This window comes from Phyllostomus hastatus, unplaced genomic scaffold (genome assembly GCF_019186645.2).
Source record: "Phyllostomus hastatus isolate PE091 unplaced genomic scaffold, TTU_PhHast_1.1 phas_scaffold_21, whole genome shotgun sequence".
Taxonomy (NCBI): Eukaryota; Metazoa; Chordata; class Mammalia; order Chiroptera; family Phyllostomidae; genus Phyllostomus; species Phyllostomus hastatus.
In genome coordinates this window covers 10,403,858-10,423,822 of record NW_025334017.1, presented here as the reverse complement: position 1 = coordinate 10,423,822, position 19,965 = coordinate 10,403,858, and the positions used below count along the sequence as shown (strand labels likewise).

Sequence of the window (19,965 nt, the reverse complement as noted above, 5' to 3'; positions counted from 1 at the left end):
CTGTAAGTTCTTGAGAAATACTGTGACAACAGGCATAACTGATACTGTCCTTAGGCCAAGTGTCTCATTCTGCCTGACAATCCCAGAGCTGACTTTATTGGGTTAACTCCTCAAAGTCTAAACTTCCATCGGCCAGACTCTAACCTAGAGAGAACATCTATTTTTGTTAAGTTATCAGGAGGATGGTTTCTCCCAAGTATTTGTTTTTGGTAGTTGTTCCCTTATGTTGTTTTCTTTGCCACTTACACATAGGAATTCTTAACACATAGGAATTCTTAACACAGCAAAAGGACAAGACTCGCCTGCAGAAGAGCCTGTGACTAGGGAGATAAGCAGAACTAAAGACGGTAAGTTCACTGCTCTACCCTAAGCCTGTGCAGGTGCCACAGACCAACCACATAGGGGAAATCGGCCGACTGGAAACTACAGTGACCACATGTAAAGTGATGTAAGAAGTAACTCATTTATTACTCTACTTACTGTTCATAGAATATGTTCAAAATCATTATTTCATTTAATCTCCAACAACTTTTTGAGCTGAGCATTCTTCCATTTTAAAAACAGAGGTGTGACTTGGCCAGGATCACATACACGGATCATGTATAACTCCCAAGTCCAGTGTCCTCTGACTCATACTAGGTGTATATATAGTAAGTCCCTGGATTAGTCAGAATCACAGTAGACAAAACATTACATGAGCTGCTTAACTTTTTAAGCCCCAGCCGTAAAATGCAGAGTTAAATTGTTTTTAAGATCTTTTACTTCAGGTGTATTGTGTTGGAAAGAGAACCAGACACTGAATGAGATGGATATGAGGAAAGAGAAGGTTTCAGCAGTCCCAGTGGTAGAGTGAGTACAGGCTTGCACGCTTGGCAAAGTCATCCCACGTGACTGCCCTTCTGTTTTAACGTTTAAGTCCCTTTAAGAGAAAGATGAATGAGAGGCAATATGATTTATTTTAAGGACTACATTTCTACTTGAAAAGTGCAGAAAGCAAATTACTCTTAAGAAATTACATGTGCAATAAAAAAACACATAGGCTTTATGGTCCAAGGATAATAAAAGTCTGCTTTATTTCTAAATAGTAACTTCCTCATATTGGAGTACTGTTCAAAATTCAATACAAATACAAATGTAAATTTCTTAGGTGGTCAAAATATGTCTGGTAACTTTCTGAGTTTCTTTTAAAGGCAGAATTTTTAAACCATGTAAAACAATTAGAAACAATGTACATCAACAGCATGTGTAAAATAAGCCACAGTTCAAATTTAAGCTGAACAACCAAACCATGTAAAGTACCTCAACTAATATTTGCTAACATCTAGAACATTGCACATATTTTCAATAACTTAAAAGGTCTACCTATTATTCTCCCACTCACCAGAGGAAATAACTTTTAAAAATTTAAATAATAAATCCTACCATTTACTCATGGAAGGAGATTCTGGCATTAACTAGAGTTGAGGTTAACAGAAATAAAGATCATGAAGGTTTATCAAATATTTATCACTTACAGCAATTCATTAGAAGCCCAAGCTAGAAAAGAAAGGCAGTTTTCCACTTTCTAGTAACAGCTAAGGTCTATGTTGCATAATGTGATTCCACAAAACAGCATTCTGGTCAATGATCAACACCTGATAGGAAATTTTTCACCCATTCAGTGTTCCATTTTAAAGTTACTATTTTGACCAATATTAAAAAAATTAAACTCCATTATGCCTACAATTTCCATAAGTATTAACTTAGCAAACAAGTCATTTTTATGATGCCATTTATTAAACTGAAAGAAAAACATGTTACCTTCTGATTTTTACTTAAAAAGAGATTTAATTCAGTTCTTTGATTCCTCCCTATTTGGAAACTACATTTTCTTCCTCGGACTGGATGGCACTGAGGTGACTTCCCTTTTTAAAGGAAAGCCTCATGGAATTTTAGTAAACCCCACCTCTGAGAAAATGTGAGAGAAAAATCTAAGATAAAAGTTCGGTTCAAGGTAAGAAGATTCCAATTTCAAATATTTCATTCCAACAACTGTTAGGCCAGCTCTTCCGTCATTGACTAGTAAACTAATTGCTGAAAGCAAATAACAGTGCCCTCATTATACACTTTTACCCAGACTGCTTTATGTCCAAATATATACATATAGAACACTTGTACAAATTAGTGTTGAATTAAAAACGCCCATCTACAAATGTCCTTTCTTCATTTTGAGATTGATAGAATTGTTTTCAAAACTGGAAATCTAAACATCCTGACTACACATTAAAAACGTGTTATGTCAGAATATAAGTATGTTCTGGAAAGCTTCAGAACTGACCTTCTTATAAAAAGCAAACATAAACTTAGAGTGCTTTTGCTATTGCTTAACCCTGTAGTTAAATTTAAAAGGAAACTACTGAATATTAAATTCAGGTATTTACTAGATAGTGTTGATTTCCACTAGCCAAATAGCCCTAACAAACCAACAGGTGAATCAGGTTTCTCAGGTCCTTGTCTATTAGGAATCTGAAACATTTTCAATTAAAGCCTTCATTTTTCCTGTAGACTTCAACATGTGTGGCCCAAACTAGAAAAGAAACAAAAATATAAAGATACTGGTTTATATAAAGCAATGATATATCCCTCCCCAATCATGCATCAAAGGGCTCATACATTCTATATGAAAAAAATCAAGAAGCCAGATATTAAAAACTTTAATGGATGGACAGGTTATAAGTATAACAACAAAAGGCAGAGGTAACCAAATTGCTTCCTAGAAAAGAAAACTACAGTCACCTTAACTTGGTCCAGTTTTACTTCTGTGAGTAAAAGAAGCAAGTACCACAAAGTTTCCTTTTCAGTATCTAAAGAGTTTCAAAGATACTAGAATTTCTGAGATACGTGGCACTCTAGAATGGATAAGCACAGGCCCCCCACGACAGTAACTTGAATAAAAGGAATGTATGAAGTAAGAGCCGAGGCGCTTTCATGGAAGCCCCTGTCTCTACTGGTGAGAGAGCGCGCACATCCTGCAAAGCCCAGGTCAACTCTCACCCGCCTCAGAAGACTTTCACAGGGCGCTCCAAGCGAAAATGATCTTTTGTTCACTTTAAATTTCCATATCACAACATATAGTCAAGTCCTAAGATAAATTACCATTGGAGATGTTAAATACTGAAACTGGGAGTTAACTTTTACTCCTTCTTTATGCTCTTCTGTAAGTAAGCTGCCTGTAAATCCTGTAGCACAGCCATCTGAACCCTAACAGAGGACACAGCTGATTATCTGGTAACATGGAGGTGCTTAGCAAAGAAGTCTGAGGTAGTACTCACCAACACTGTTTCTGAAGTAGCCTCAGATGCAGGCTTTGAAATTCCTTTTTCAGCCTCACCTTGGCTATCACTTCGATACCGGTAAGCAAATTTCTTTTTCAGAGCCTCTGCTATGAGGGCAGCAGGGTCAGTAGCATCCACAGGTTTGGGCTTTATATCTTGTTCTGACCTTAGAGAAGTGAACAGAAACCGGGCCACATTTCAGTATGTTGGCGTGCCTCTGGAAAGTGCTTCATGTGCCTCTCCACACCTGATGGCACTTCACCACCACCATGGATACTCAATGAAGACACTGCTAGCAGTGAGATGGAAACCCTAGATTTAAGGCTCAAGAAAAGAGCGCAAAGGTGCCCAGTGAATAACCACTTGGCTCATCGCAACAGCACTGACTATGCTCTTTCAGGGCAGGTCCAGTTTCATTCTTCTTTGGAAGCCTAGTGACTACCATAGTGCGTACACAACAGGGCTTTACTGAGTGAATGACGATGAAGACTCTACATGAAATGCAATGGGAGAAAATCTGCAAAGTAACCTGGAAGTGTTTCCTCTGCTAATCTCCTAATTAACTGTACATAGGAGCTACCAGGGCCCCATTTTTTATTAATTAAAAACGCAGAGCAAGTTCTCAAGAAGCCCAGGACTTTGTTTTACAAGACATTTAAAAATGAGGGAAGTGAGAAAGAAGGTAGATGTATCCTCACCTTTTTACTGACCGAAGTTTTACACTGTTCATGTCTTTAAGGATCTCTAGCATGTTTGGCATATCAGGTTTCTTGGGGCTGTGCTTATCCAGCGTCTTTCCAGCACAGGCATTCTTCTCTCTGCGCTCTCTGATCAGGTCAATAGCAGATGTACTTTGGTGGAGCGTTGAGGGAGGGAGGGGCGGTGGAGGGGGTGGTGGCGGTGGTGGGATGGAGGGCAGTACTGTGGCAACAGGCAAATAAAATTTTTTTAATTATGTTAGAGACTTCTGTATACCTGAAAACAGTATCTTTAAAAAGAATCTCAGTTATGTAGGTGGAAAGGAAGAAGTTTCACTTACTTGGTTAGAATCTAAATGCCTGAGTCTCAGTCACTGTATCATTTAATCCCAAACTCTCCAGATGGAAACGTTCCATTTAACTTAACAGGAGTGTTTTTGTGATATCAAATGTTCAAGCCTGACTGTGGCACAGTTTGGAACTACTTTTAGATGAAATATAAAGTAGTCTGTACTGCATAAATAACTATATTATATACAATTAGATAATTTAGTATATGAAAACTTTCCAAAAACTGTTGAATAAATTTGTGGTTCATTTAAAGTATATTTATTCACATATAAGCTTTCCTAAACTTTACACACCTGCATTGACTGGACTGTTTGAAAGAAAAGATTTAAGATTTATTGAACAATTTCTGGGTGAATTAAAGTGGTTATAAAATAAGGACCTAAAATTCAGCTTTCTGCATAATTAGAGGTTAGAGAGTCTTCTGTTGGGTGAACTACAGTGCTTAGGGGGTGCAAAAAAGTTTTACTTGAATGTTTAGATCATAAACAGAACGCCGACTAAACCCCAAATTATCTCACTATTTAAAGCACTTTTCCTAGTCTGCCAGGACAGGGAGGTAAAGCAAAAGAGAATTGCAAATTTCAAGTTAGAAGAAAAGGGCAGGACTTCTGCTTTTTAAAGTTACACACAAATTTCATTTAACACTGAATGCTACTAAAGCACTGGTGCCTATAGTGATTTCACCCTCCATCTGCCTTGGTGGTACCCAGGTTGGATGTGGTTTCTATGTGATGTTACATTGAACTCCAGGAGCACTAGCAAAGTCACTCAGAGGCAGAGTAACCACCCTTCTCCTTTAGACAGAATTGGTTAATCCTTAATCTAGCCAGGAACAACAGGAGGAAAACAACTACTACTGCCAACAGGTTAGTGGACTAGGATTTCAGGCCTATGGTTTCTCCAGAGTGACAGTGCCACACAAATGAAAGCAGCAGTATCAGACCAGGAGTCAGAGGACCTGAATTCAGTTTTTACTCTGAACAACAGAAAATGACTTAAGTAGCTCCAATGTGCTAAAGGCATTTCATGTGATTTCCACACTTTTCTCCCACAGTAACTCCATAACATAGGTACTGTTACTGTATTTTGCCATGTATAATATGCACCCACGTTCTTGGCCCAAACTTGAAACAAAAAAATCTTTTAGAATTTTTAATTCAATTTTTTATTTATATAAAACCATTGATCATAATTCCAGGGTTATTTTGCTTATGGATATCACTGCTTTCTAGGGTTACAATTTTAATGCATAAGCATAAATAAAAGAATTAAAAATATTTACATGGATATGGAATTAGCATTACCCATGTATAATGCACATCCTTATTTTCCCTTCAAAAATTGGGCAAAATGCGCATTACACATGGCAAAATACGGTAGTCCCATTCTAGAGCAGGAAAGGGAGGCAGAAAGGCTAAGGACCTGCAGGACATAAACAGCACTCAACCCTGTCAACCTGTTTTGAGATGACCCCATGTCCGACAGGACTGGTGCTATTAAGTTTCCCATAGCATTCACCTAGTTAGTAATTCAAGTGCAGGACTTTGAGTGTTTTCCAAATATGCCCACTTGTCAACCTCTCTGATAACTCCAAGTTTGTTTAAAACAAGCAAAAACCACTTACACATGACTGGGTCCTAGACTAGACTATGCAAAGAGGACTGACTCCTATTTTTTTAGCAACCCCACTGGCCGTTACTTGCTAATAAATTTTGAAATTAGGGACATTCTTCTGATTTCCAGTTTGCTGGTTAAAATAAAAACAGGACTTACAAACCTGCAGTAAGATTTTGCTGTTCTTGCAGGGTCACAATTTTGGCAATCTGAGCTCTGAGAGCAGCAAGTTCATTTTCAAGAGCACAGATCTTCTGCAGTGCTTCCTCATTCGCCAGTGGTGTCTTCAGTTGAGGCTCTTCTGGAGACAGGTTTGGTAAGGAAAACTGCCTGCTTGGGGGCTTCTCAAAGAAGGGAAGGTCATCCTGAAAGGGCTGCCCTGACCTGACCTCTGTCCTGCAAGGAAGACACAAAGCTGGCTGTCATAAGCTTTATAAGAAAATATTGAAAATATTAAAAACATTGCCAATTAACCAGAAAATAACATCTGAGAACCTTTCAGGCTGATCTTCATAAATTCTCTCCTATAAGTTTTAAAGCAATGAAGTATTCGTCAACTGAATGTAGGCACATACATACCAGGCCCAGGTTTCTTGTCGCCATCATTCTTTTGAATCTGGATAATATGCACAAGGCATCAGACTCTAATTTGTATTTTATGTTGAAGTGAAGACACATTTTAATGCTCTTAAAAATGGCAAACTAATTACTAGTATTGACAACAAAATCAAATCAGTAATGCATTATTAGCCCTTCCCCAGGGTCTTGGCTTCTGCATTTCAATGTCAGTATTAATCAAATTGCAAGACAAATTGGGCCAAATACAGCACCAGACACTGAAGAGGAAAAAAAAATCGTTAATTGAACCCATTCAGTAACTACATGGTAACTAAGGAATCACTTGGGTGTAAAAAATGTAATGTTAACTGCTCCACAGCTCCAAATGGAAGTTTTTTTGAGTTGAGAATAAAATTCAGATTTCTTCTGAACTGTCCATTTGTATACCTACCCATTTCTTTCTATTTTCTACAATTAGGATTTTCCGGCCTCTGAGCCCCCCAACCCCCTATTTTCCTTCCAGCTTTATGGAGGTATAATTGACAAATAGTGTGCATATTTAAGGTGATTTGGTATGTGTATATATTTTGAAATAATCACAATCAAGTTTATTAACATATCCCAGGTTCCCTCAGTTTCATGTGGTCATGTTTTGGCTAACAAGATGCATGCAGACTGTTGTGAGCCATCTAGGAAGGCTGCTTAAAGGGAAATGACTCCATGAAAACATCCTCTCATCTCCAGCCTCACAACCCTCCTTCTCCTGAGAGCACTGAGTGCCAGGTGATGACCGAGTTTGAGAGTCATAGAAGGCCGGGCGCTAACCTTGACACGAAGCCAACACTAAGGACGGCAGAGAGCCTTGGCTCGGTCCCTCAGGACACTGTGGAGCCACTGTCAGCTCTAGACTATCTGCTTTAGTTGTTTTTAAGTGAGAAATAAACTACATGGAGAAAAAAATAAACTCACATCCTGTTGAAGGCACCATTATTTTGGGCTTCTATGTTCCATACAGTCAAACTTAATTCTAAATGTTAATATAACATTTATATTAAATTCTACTTTATTTTTCCTTTAACTGGATATTGGTATTTTACTTTCACTTGAGAGTTGTGAAACTCTCATTATATCTGTGAGAGTTTCATTGTATCTATGTTTTGAATGGGGAATTTTTGGATTCTTAGCTTTTGGTATTAAGCACTAATTTCAGGTGTTTTTCTTTATATTTTAATCTGTTTATGCCCTGTTAATTGACCTGCCATACACAGAGGATGCTTGCAAATTGTTTTTTTTATCTGTAACATTATCGAACAATAATGTCTTAGTTCTTGCCTAGCAACTGACTTTAATAATACTAACCTTATTAATTTTATTTGGAGTATGTGTGGGATAAGGAAATATGTTTGACCTGCAAAGCCTCAATCCCTACTTTTATACCCACAAGAGGAAGGAATAGGAGATGAAATTTCTAGAAAAGTATAAGCTTAAACAAAGGTAAAATCGTCTATAAGGAATGGTATCAATGCTTTGATTAAATATATGTTCTTTGAAACATTATTACATAAGTTAGAGATTAGATGCACTGCTCTAATCAATCTACAATAAAGAAATTTATAAGACATTAAAATTTTGAAAAAAATCACCGTGGCTCTTTTTGATACAATAGGCTAAATTCTGATTTCTACTTACCTTTTATAGATAGGAATGGGTCAAATTTGTTTTACAGCTCTGTACAAGAAATACCTTAAATTACAAGTGGGTAGAAATTAATCTATGGAAGTTTTGGGGGGGTTTACATAGTATTTAATAGCAAATATTTAATATGCTTCATCAACTATGTTCTTTAAAAAAATTTTTTTTTAATTGACGTTAGAAAGAAACATCTATTTGCTGTTCTGCTTATTTGTGCGTTCATTGGTTGGTTCTTACATGTGCCCTGACCAGGGACTGAACCTGCAACCTTGGTGTATCAGAACAATGCTTTAACCAAATGAGCTACTCAGCCAGGGCCCTCAACTATATTCTTGATAACTGTATGTTTTTAACAAAACTGAACACAAGAATAATTTTTTGAAAACTATGTCTTGAAAGAACTAGGGGACCTATGGGAGACGGAACAGTGGTAATGAGAGAATTCTAGTCTTAGGAACAATCTGAGTAAAATACAGAAATCTCCAATGTAGAATGAGTATGCTTGTTCAAAAAAACAGCATGGAGAAAGATGGAATAGTTGTAGTAACTGAGACTGAATTTATACGAAACCGGTCAGAAGCAGTATGTTCTCAGGACAGGATGGACACCACCACCATGGGCACCTGTAAAATGACAACTGGATGGAAGGGGAGAGGAGAGAAACACAGAACAGGTGGATAAAGACTGATCTCTATCCCCACTGTCTTTCATTTTCACATACCTAAATTAATATATTTATATCTGAATGTGGAAGTGAGGGTGAAGGTTTGTTCTTAACAACAAATACGGTGACATTTTGGATAATGGAATCTTTAGTGCTGCTAAACAAAAGTTACAGTACTGTTTATTCAACAACCAGTGGTCCCATCAGTAGATAGCATTTCCCTATCTAAAATTCTCCTCAACATCACAGATACCCAAGGTACTGAGTGTTTTTAAGTTAATTGTTGTCATTCAAGTAAGGCAATCTTCAAATCCCATGAATGTTTACTCTAACATATCCAAAACTGGAAGAAGAGAATTTGGCTTAGGATCAACTGCAAGGCATGTCTGAACATCTTAACTTTCTTTAAACTAAACTATCTTCTACCCAAAAAATTGTAAACAGAAATTAGTGAATATTGAATAGCAATTACAATGTTAAAAAAAAAAAAATCTCCCCATTACTCTTACAGGTGAATTTTATCCTTTATTTTTCCATCTACTGAAAATTAAGGACAAACTACTCATCCATCTTGAATATCAGTATGCTGGCCGGAGTAAGATTTAAAAGAAAAAACCTTAGGGCCATTAGCAAAATGATTTAGGCAACAGTGTTAGATCCACCTGTATTTTATATCTATGCTATTTTTATGACTTTGAATATATAGATTCTGCATTTCTCTGTGAAATACTATTGATGGTTATAGGTTTAAACAAAGTAATTATAAAAATATATATAAGTTTAAATGTGGCTTTTTATAAGCTGAAAAAGGAAAGTAATCCTTAAATGATCATGTCTTCTCAGAGGTATAAAAAGATCAACATCTACAGGAGCTCAAGAACCAAAAACAAACAGAAATAAGAGTTGTGCTATAATATTCTTCCTTGTGTGTGGGAAAAGTTTACATTTTATGAAAATTCTAACACATGCTCTTTGCTTTAACAACACACACATCTTTTTCCCACAGACATCTGTTTTGTAAGACAGTGAACAAATAATTCATTCTTAGAACCAATCTGTTTTGCCATCCTTTTAAAAACTATTAAGAGCCAGAATTAAGGTAGGCTTAATCTAAACTAAGAGAAATGCTCTTTAGATTTTTTTGTGTATATAATTCAAAGAAATTTTAAGGAACAAAAACCAAGTATGGATGTCCCTAAAGCAGAATACAAACAGCTAAAATAGGATTATTATTATTTTTTTCACAGCTGACTCAAGAAGAGATGAGGATATGGGGGACTTCTGGGCATCCTTTTGGCTTATAGCCCGGTGGGGAGCAAGGGGAGTGCTGGGTCTTGTGGGAGAACAGAGCTCTGAGCAGGAGTGCTCCTAGCTACCCCACCCCACCCCAAAGTTGGAATCCTGTAAATAAAAACCTGTTTCCTTCGACATTAATTGGGTTATGTATCAAGGCGATACATGGATGGGCCCCAGTTTGCTTGGTTACATTTTCCCAGAGACAGAGTACTGTGACATTAATACCACAGTGACAGATAAAGCCTCAAATTGCATGGTAAGAGGACTAGTATTCAGTAATTGTCAAGAAAAAGTAAAATGCCATAAAAACTCATCCTCCTTTCTGCTTTGTCCTATTGTGTAAAATATTCTTACATCCCAAGCTGGGTGCAGGAGTCACTGGTAAACCAAAACCACCAGTGGATGCAGGTTAGGGTGAGTCCCAATAAAAACCTGCACTCTCAGCTAAAGGACCAAGAAAGGAGCAGCCTCCCAAGATAGGTAACTCCAGCCAACACCACATAAAAGACTATGGCCCCACCTCAACCATGCAACAAAGGTCAACTTCCTGGTAAGGTCTATAATGAGGTACCTCAAACCCTGAATAGTCTCAGAGAAGACAGGGAACCAGGACTTTTAATAAGGCACCTCACCTCCTTGTGTATCAGTGGACACAATCTGGGGAGCCTGGAATTCCACCCCCTGGAACAGTAACATGGCACACTCCCCTACTGGCTGGTATGGTATCACAGGTGGCCTTATGAGGAGCCTGAGTTCCCACCCACCCAGCAGTAATAAGGAGCCTGCCCTTGGAGGTGATCAGAGACCTTGTGGGAAACCTGGACTTCTGCTCCCACGAGGTAGTAATGTGGTGGCACCCACTCTTCTCCTACCAGAGTGCTATCAGAGAAAGCCAGCTAAAAGAAAAGATCCAGTTTCATATATCCAAAATATCTAGGTTTCAATGAAAGGGGGAATGTTGTGACACAGGTACAGTAAGAGTAAAAGAATTAAAAAGACATATCATGCAGACATTAACCAAAAGAAAATAGCCATAACTGTAATTATTTAGATAAAGTAGACTTAAGAGCAAAGAAAATTATCAGGGACAGGGAGAGACATTATGTAATAGTAAAATGATAAAATACATAGCAATCCTAAGTGTGTATGCAACAAACTACAGACCTCCAAAACAGGAAAAGCAAAAACTGCTAGAATACACAAATCTACATAATGTAATTGAGGACTTCAACACCCCTCTTTAAACAATTTTTAGCATAGAAAATCAAAAAGATTATCAAAAAATTCAACAGCATCAACAGGATATAATTGATATTTATAAAATATTGCATTAACAGAAAATACATTATTTTCAAGTATCCACATAATATATACCAAAATGGCCCATATCCTAGGCCAATAAAAACACCTCAATAAATTTTAAAAAATGGAAATATACAGTGTGTGTTCTCTGACCACAGCCCAATCAAACTGGAAATCAATAACAGAAAGATAATAGAAAGTTTTCCAGAGACTAAACCATAAACTTCTAAATTATTAAAGGGTCAATGATGTCAAAGGAAATTAAAAAACACAACTGGATCAAAATAAAAATATAGCACATCAAAACCTGTGGTACACAGCTAAAGTAGTGTTGAGAGGGAAGTTTACATCACTAAGTGTTTTTAGTAGAAAAGGGAAAAGTCTCAAATACTGTAAATTCCCACCTAAAAAAACCTAAAGAACAAAATAAACTCTATGCAAGCAAAAGGAAGAAATATAAAGAGCAGAAATCAGTAAAATTGAGCAGAAAAAAAGATGAAATAGAGATTAATAAAACTGACATACAAAGCAAAAAGGGAGGACATATCACTAATACCAGGGATGAAACAGGTATCACTCACTATACACCTTGTAATCATCAAAAGGATAATAAGGAATACAGTAAGTTTTCACTTAAGGTCCTCTATGGGTTATTGGAAACTATATATATATAGCTTTAAATGAAAGACCATATAATGAAACCTATTTCCTTAAGCTAATTGATACAAATAATATCAGTTAAATTCCTGTGGCATATTTCGGGTCACAAAAATATCACCACACTTCTAATATTAAACACTCTTAACATTAAACACTGAAATAATTGTGAGGTATACATTATTTAAGAAAGACTGATAAAAACAAGTACAATAATTATTTTCCAATGTGCTTATTATAGTTCAAGGTGAAGGAGGGCAGGAGCTTATCTCCGCAGCTCAGGCACAAGATAGAAACCGACCCTGGAGAGGATGCCATGCCACTGCAGGCCACACTCACACACATGCCCACACACCTCACTCGCTCTGGTACAGTTTAGACACCCTAACCTGACTTTCATGTCTTTGGGATGTGTGAAGAAACCTTAGTACCTGGAAGAAACACACACAGACATGGGGAAGATGTGCAAACTCCACAGAGTGGCCCTGCAAGGAACTATATGTTCCCCCACCAACATTTTAACAAAACAACATTACTTGCAGTACTACTAAAACCAGTAAAACACACATAAATCTCACCATATAGAAAAAAGGGGCCAATTCCCCAAAAAGCAGAAAATAAATCTTATTCAATATGAAACTGATAAAAATTGTCCAAAAACTTTATTAAGAAAACTGAACTCATAGCTTTACAACTCCCCCAAAGGAATCTCCAGGCCCAGATGGTTTTTCACTGGAGAATTTTACCAAATATTTAAAGAAGTAATACCAGATCTACACAATCTGTTTAGAAAATGGAAAAGGGAGACCTTCTAATTCATTTTATGAAGTTAATACTACCCTGATACAAAAACCAGACAAGGGACCACATCCTAAAAACACCACCAGGAGACTGTGGAATCTAAGGCTGGGCACAGGGGTCTTACACTGACAGCAAAAACATTATCCATTAAAGGAAAAAGTGATAAAGTGGACTTTATCAGAATAAACTCTTGCTCTGTGAACCACCCTGTTAAATAGGGGGAAAAAAAGATACAAAGTGGGGGAAAATGTTTACAAACCACATATTTGAAAAGGACTCATATCTAGAATATATATAAAGGACTCTAAAGTAAAAGAAAGAGTGGCAATACCAAAGCTGGTGAGAATGCAGAGAAGCCAGATCAGCCATACACTGCTGTGGGGATGTAAAATGATACAGCCATTCTGGAAAATAGTTTGTCAGTTTCTTAAAATCTAAACATGCGACTGTTAAGACTCATCTGACCCAGAAAATGCATTTAGTCCAGAAAAATGAAAATGTATATTCACGCAAAAACCTGCACACAAATGTTTCTAACAACCTTATTCCAAAAACTAGAAACAAACCAGATATCCATCAACTTGTGCATGGTTAACAAACTGGTCCATCCACACCCAGGAATACTGAGTTCTGGTTCAAGATGGCAACACAGAAAGAATACTGAGATCCTAAACCTATCTCCTGCCATGAACACACCAAATCTACAGCTACATATGGAATTATATCCTCTGTAAAAAACTAGCTGAGCAAGGATGACACATCAAACAAGTAAGCTGGACAGGCTGACACACAATCTTGTCATAAACACCACACCCCAGGCACAGGGACCCACACTCGGGAAGGAACTCAAAACCCAGAGCTGCTTCCTGTGGAGCAGAGGCTGAACACCACATCAGAGGCCCCAACTTTTAAGATCAGAGATAAGCACTCAAAACATCTAGCCATGAAAATCAACAGGGCTCATATCCAACAGACCCATAGAAGAGTATAGTAATCTGAGAAAACGCTCTTAAGAGTGCTGGGACTCACTCATCCCAGGATCCAGCACAGAAACAGCTGATCCTGTCCAGACTTTGCTAATCTTAAAGAATTGGCCTGAGGATACAGTAGTCTAATTTACATATCTAGGGGCCTGCTGGGATATAGTCTGGGAATGGAGGCTGGCAGGTGCTAACCTGAAGTGCCATCTTTCCGCTCCTCAAAACCCTAGGTCTTCTGACCTCCTCTACCCCCTGCAGGTACTATCGTTACCTTCCCCTTTTGCCTTGCTGGTCCACAGCACCAGTATCTTCCTACTTTTGTGGCTGTCACCCAGGGGACAGCCCTTGGTCACCTGGCTCTGAAGGCAAGAAAGTCTTGCATTCCTGGTTGCCATGGGACTGACTGTAACAATCAAAGAGACAGTTCTTAGCAGACTACCACCCCCAGGGCACTGCACAGACAGCAAACTTGAAACATCCCCAACTTTCTGAGAAGACCTATTTCCTCATCCACAAGCTGTGGCCTGAAGGGCAGGCTTCAGATTTGTCACACTTTTAGGGGCCACAGAGAGATTCTCAGGGAACAGAGGTCAGTAGATGCAGTCTTTGCACTCTTCCTTTGCTTCACTCCAGCTAGTTGATATTTCCTCCAAAAGATGCTTACACCCTTGTCAGGCACCCTGATTTTTGAGCTGCCACCAGGCTATAATGCCTGGCTCTGTTGGCAATGATACTTACACTAATGGGTTCCAAAGAGTTATAACCAAGGGAGAAAGAGCTCTTAAACAGTGACTGCTCCTAGGGCACAGCAAGAGGCAACAGACCCAGGAAACTGGGTCACTCAAACCTTCTGTGACAAGAGATCTATTTATCATGATAGGTAGAGCCTGGGGGGGGCAGGCTTCTAAATGTAATCCTCTTACAACTGTAAGAGGTACCTTTGCTACACCCCAGAGCACCAGTATCTCTTAGAGGGGAGCTTTTACAAGTATTTGCTTTTTGAGGCTGCTGCCTCTTGATTCCCCAACTCTGGTGGCCAGAGAGGTTTGCATTGCAGGACCCCACAAGAATGTAATCATCTGAGAGACAGTTCTAGGCAGGCTACTACCCCCAGCATATGGCACAGAGAGCGGACTGAAACACAGTCCCAGGCTTTCTGTGAAAAAGGCCTATAGTTCCTCATCCCGGAGCTTCACCCTAAGGGGCAGACTTCAGGTTTGTACACACATCTGGAGGCCTCTAGAGGAACTCTCAGAGACAGTATCTTTGCGTTCTCCCTTTGTCTCACCACAGCTCACTGATATCTCCCAGAAAGTTACACACTCACCTGAAGCCCCAATTTTTGTGACTGCTGCCCAGGAGATACTACCAGATTGCCTTGCTCTGGTGGCCAGCAAGGCTTAACTTGGGGTCCCACAGGACTGTATATATTTGCATACTTTAAAAGTGCTGCCTTAAAGTCAGGCTACTAATCAGCCTGAATCTTGGTGCTGACCAAGATCTTCTCCTATGGAACCCTGAGAGTTTTTGGCACATCCTCAACTACTGGAACTATTGAAAATAAAATAGCTTGCTTGGACAATCACATAAGTTTGAAGGGCAACCAAGAGGTAGGCCAGGGTTAAATGAGAAGATTCATCTCCTACACGGGGCCAGTCCTTCAAGAATGGGAGAGGTGGCTGTTTCATCTAATGCACAGAAACCAACACAGGCAGGCAAAATGAAGAAACAAAGGAATAGGTTCCAAACAAAAGAACAAGAGAAACCTTAGAAAAAATCTTAATGAAAAGAACGTTAAGTTAGTTGAAAAATACTTGAAGTTCAAAGTAATGGTCATGAAGATGCTCACTGAATGCAGGAGAAGAATGGATGAACACAATGAGAAATTCAATAGAGACAAAAATATAGGAAAGTATGTTTATTTGTCACAGAGGTAAAGAATACAATAACAGACCTAAAAATACTCTAGAGGGATTCAACAGCAAATAGATAAAGCAAAAGAAAGTATCAGTAAACTCCAAGACAGGGCAATGGAACTCACCCAATCAGAGCAGCAAAAAGAAAGGGACAGAAAAACTTATCTGAAGAAATAATGGCTAAAAACTACCCTAACCTGGGAAGGAAAAGACATCCAGATCCAAGAAGCGCAGACGTTCCAAACAGAAATGCAGAGACTCACACCAAGACACAGAAGCCTAGAAAAAGTGCTCCAACACTGAAGAAGTGAATAGCTCTTATAAAGGCAGAAAAGTCAGTAGAAATACATCTGGCACTTAAGAAGTTTTAATTAGGGCACCTATGTTTCAATGATTAACAGGATTAACAGTTTTACATAGAACAGAAATAGTACATACAAAGATAAGGTTGAATTGCAGGTGTCAGGAAAAAAGAACCAAATTGCCTTCAAGCTCTTCGAGGTGATTTTTATCGAAATGTAGAATGGGCAATATTTTTCTGTAATCACTGACCTTTAGTGTTGAAACCCTGTAAGATGTACACTTAACTAGCCCCCACGATTTTGCCTCAAGGAGTAATTTTAGGGAGGGTCATTATTCTTTCTGGTTACTGATTTAGTCAGGAGCATATGCACCCTTTCCTTTCCTCACTGTCATACCAAGGAATACTACTCAGTAATAAAAACTATTAATATATATAACAATCTAGATGACTCATAATAGAAATATGATTAGTGAAACAGTCCCAAAAGGTTGCATATTGTATGATTCAATTTATAAGACATTTCTTGAAATGACAAAATTGTGAAAATGGAAAACAGGTGGTTGTCATCAGTTAAGGAGGGGCCGGGGATGGAAGGAAAGTGGGTGTGACCATACAAGGCAATGTGAGAGAAATCTGTGGTATGGAAATGTTATGCATTTTGTCTTTATCAGTGTAAATAGATTGTGATCTATATGCTACAGGTTTTGTTTTGGGGAAGTTTTTAATTGAATTTATTGGGGTAACACTGGTTAATAAAACTATATAGGTTTCAGGTATAGAATTCTATAATACATCATCTGTTTATTGTATTGTGTGTTCATCACCCCAAGTTAAATCTCCTTCCATCACCATTTATGCCCCCCTCACCCTCTCTTACCTCCCCCCAACTTCCTTTCTACTGTCATTTTGCCATTACTGTCAGAGAATATTGGGTAAAGGCTACAGGGAGTGTCTTGGTATCATTTTTACAACTACAATTATCTCAAAAAGTTTAATAAGAAAAAATAACCATCTTAAAAAAAGAAAGGCTCTTCACTTCTAATTCTACAATACCTGGTCTGTGTTCATCTACTGTTATGTCCTCACTTCTACTTGTCATTCAAACCAGATTCTTTCTATTCTCTTAGATTATTTGATTCTTATTTTATCCAGCAAATACCACTCTAATGAAATTACTCTTGCTAAAGTCAATAATCTTCCAACTGCAACAGAAAATTGAAACTTGCTGGTTTTTTAATTTACCTAGCTTTGAGGTTATTTGACACAGAAGACTAGTGTGTTCCCTTTCCATGAGTCTTCTCTATCCCTGCTTCTACAGCAATACCTTCCATCAGTTCTCCTTCTGCCTCTTGAGCTGCTTCTTCCTGGCACTGGGGGACTGGGGTAGGGATGAGGGTGGATGGAGTGGTTCTTTTTTTTTTTTTCCCCCCTGATTAACTCTCAAATGCTGCCTTTGTCCCAAACACAAATGCTCTTCATGTCATATACATGCTCTTATGAGCACACTGACTATCAGCCATTCTATCTATATGTCAAAGAGCAAGCATTTCTTATCAATATCTAACTATGGTTCTACAGGAATGTTAATGTCCAAGAGGAAACTCAAATATAACACATTCCAGATTGGATACCTCCTCTTGTTCTCACCCACCAAAAAAAACTTTTTTTCTATATTCCTGTTGTTTCATTATTCTAATAATTATCCTAGCCAGAAACCTAGGATTATACGATTCTTCCTTTCTTAACCCCAATATCTAAAACATGTTTTCTGTCTTTATAATTCTTCTGAGTATCTCAACTTTGTCCCTGTACTCCATTTCTTCTGTCAGTTTCTTAATTTAGTCAAACTCTGATCATTTCTCTTTGGACTATTTCCTGGCCAGGCTTCCTTCTATTCTTTACATTGTTTGAAGGGAAATTTTACTAATATACAAATTTGATAATACTGTGGTGCTTAAAATCTTCCATGGCTCCATACTACTTTCAGGAAAAAGTCTATAAATTTTTTAGCCTAACGTGTATAACCTTTAAAACGCTATCTACTTTCTATAATCATCTCCTATAGCTTACCCTTCTCTGCTACTCCCTAGCCTCACTGAGCCATTTGGAGTTTCCTAAATATGCCATGTTGCCTCCTAATTAGTACTTTTAAACACATTGTTCACTTTTCCTGAGATACAGCCTTCCTATTTAATTGGCTCCTACTGCCCTTTATCACTCAGCTCTAACATCCTCCTCTTTGAGAAGCCTTGCTGAACTTCTCCCACCCAACAGTGGCCTTCTATATTTACTTATTAGACTTGACAGTATCATTACTGATTTTCTCTTTCCTCTCCTCTAGCACACCAAGTATTCCTATAAAGCTGGGACCACATCTTATTTTACCTCCGTATCTTCAATGCCTAATAAGAATGAAGAGTTGAAATATGTTGAATAACTGTTTATGAAACTGAGGCATACTAATTAATTAAGGCTTTTACAGATAAATGGAAGTCCGTCTCCAACTCTTACATTGTTTCCTTTGAATCAGAACTCACCTTGACTCAGAATTTTTAGGAATCATTCTCCAACTATTATACCAATTCCCTAACATAACACACACTGATTATTCTACCCTAATAAGACTCTTTTAATACTATACTTACATAAACATATTTATGGCAGTTCTTTCTGGTCTGTCATATTAGAACATCTAAAAGGCAAGGAATTCTGTAATTCTTAAGGATGCAGTAATTACATGTGCCTACAAACTTTATAAATAGTAGCTGAGTGTTTAAAATGAGCAGAAAAGAAGACTGCTAAAAAAAAACCCCACTGGGTTAGTTATTAGAGATCAAAGTCAGCTATTAAAAGGAAATATTGCAAATGTATTATCTTTTAAAATAATAAGTACTACATATCTCAGCTCCTATAAGCTTCCAGACTAACCTTTGTCTTGTAGAGCAGTCTCCTTCTTCTTTGGCTAGCCATCCAACATCAGCAAAAGATGCCACTGAATCCTCTCCTGGGTAACTGGGGCTCCATTCTGTTGTTGGGCTGGTAAGCTATAAGTTACATATAGGGTAAGTTTGTCATCTGGCACCAAAAATATTAGAATAAAACTTTGAAAAGATTTTATTTATTTATTTTTAGACAGAGGGGAAGGGAAGGAGAAAGAGAGGAACAGAAACATCAATGTGTGGTTGCACTTGTGTGCCCCCCTACTGGGGACCTGGCCTGTGCCTTGGCATGTGCCTTGACTGGGAATCAAACCAGTGACCCTTTTGTTTGCATGCCAGCGCTCGATCCACTGAGCCACACCAGCCAGGGCAGAATAAAACTTTTTAATCACCTAAATAAAAATCATCAGCTTTAGTATTACAAATATACAGACAGCTTCATTTTCATTTCCATTAAGTCCCCATGAAAGGGACCATTTAGTTAAAGCATATGTTGCCAAATAATGGATGACAATCACTGAATTAAAATTTAAATTTATTCAATTTCTAATATACAAGTCAAACGAGACAGTTTGCTTTTTAAAAACCTCTGGTCACCCTAAAACACTAAGAAAATATTTAGAATTTAAGCATTAACAATACATTTTTTTTGAAGAGGTCTGTTTTTTTTTAAAGGTATAGGAACAGAAACCAGAACAAGTACAAGTGACAAATTTGTGCTAAATCTGGCAACATTTTAAAATGAATATTTATAGATATACTATTATGCTGAAAATACGTTTTTAAAAAATCCTTAAATCTCTTGATTTTTAAATAAAAGTATTAACTGTTGAAGAACTAATAGAACAGAATTCACTAGCTAACCTTAAACATATAAAG

The 19,965-nt window shown here is 37.8% G+C and overlaps 1 protein-coding gene across 4 annotated transcripts in view; it reads right to left on the bottom strand.

Moving 5' to 3' along the window:
* Nucleotides 1-1,048: 1,048 nt before the first annotated feature.
* Nucleotides 1,049-19,965, bottom strand: part of MTFR1 (mitochondrial fission regulator 1) — a 73,551-nt gene continuing 54,634 nt past the window's right edge. For all 4 annotated transcript variants that reach the window (XM_045861506.1, XM_045861505.1, XM_045861508.1 and 1 more), the window contains 5 exons: nt 19,076-19,191; nt 6,141-6,373; nt 4,013-4,235; nt 3,312-3,480; nt 1,049-2,566 (listed from right to left, as the gene is read on the bottom strand). In XM_045861506.1, the coding sequence (XP_045717462.1) occupies nt 2,498-2,566; nt 3,312-3,480; nt 4,013-4,235; nt 6,141-6,373; nt 19,076-19,191 (810 nt within the window). In that variant the 3' untranslated portion in view covers nt 1,049-2,497. The remainder of the gene's footprint in view (nt 2,567-3,311; nt 3,481-4,012; nt 4,236-6,140; nt 6,374-19,075; nt 19,192-19,965) is intronic.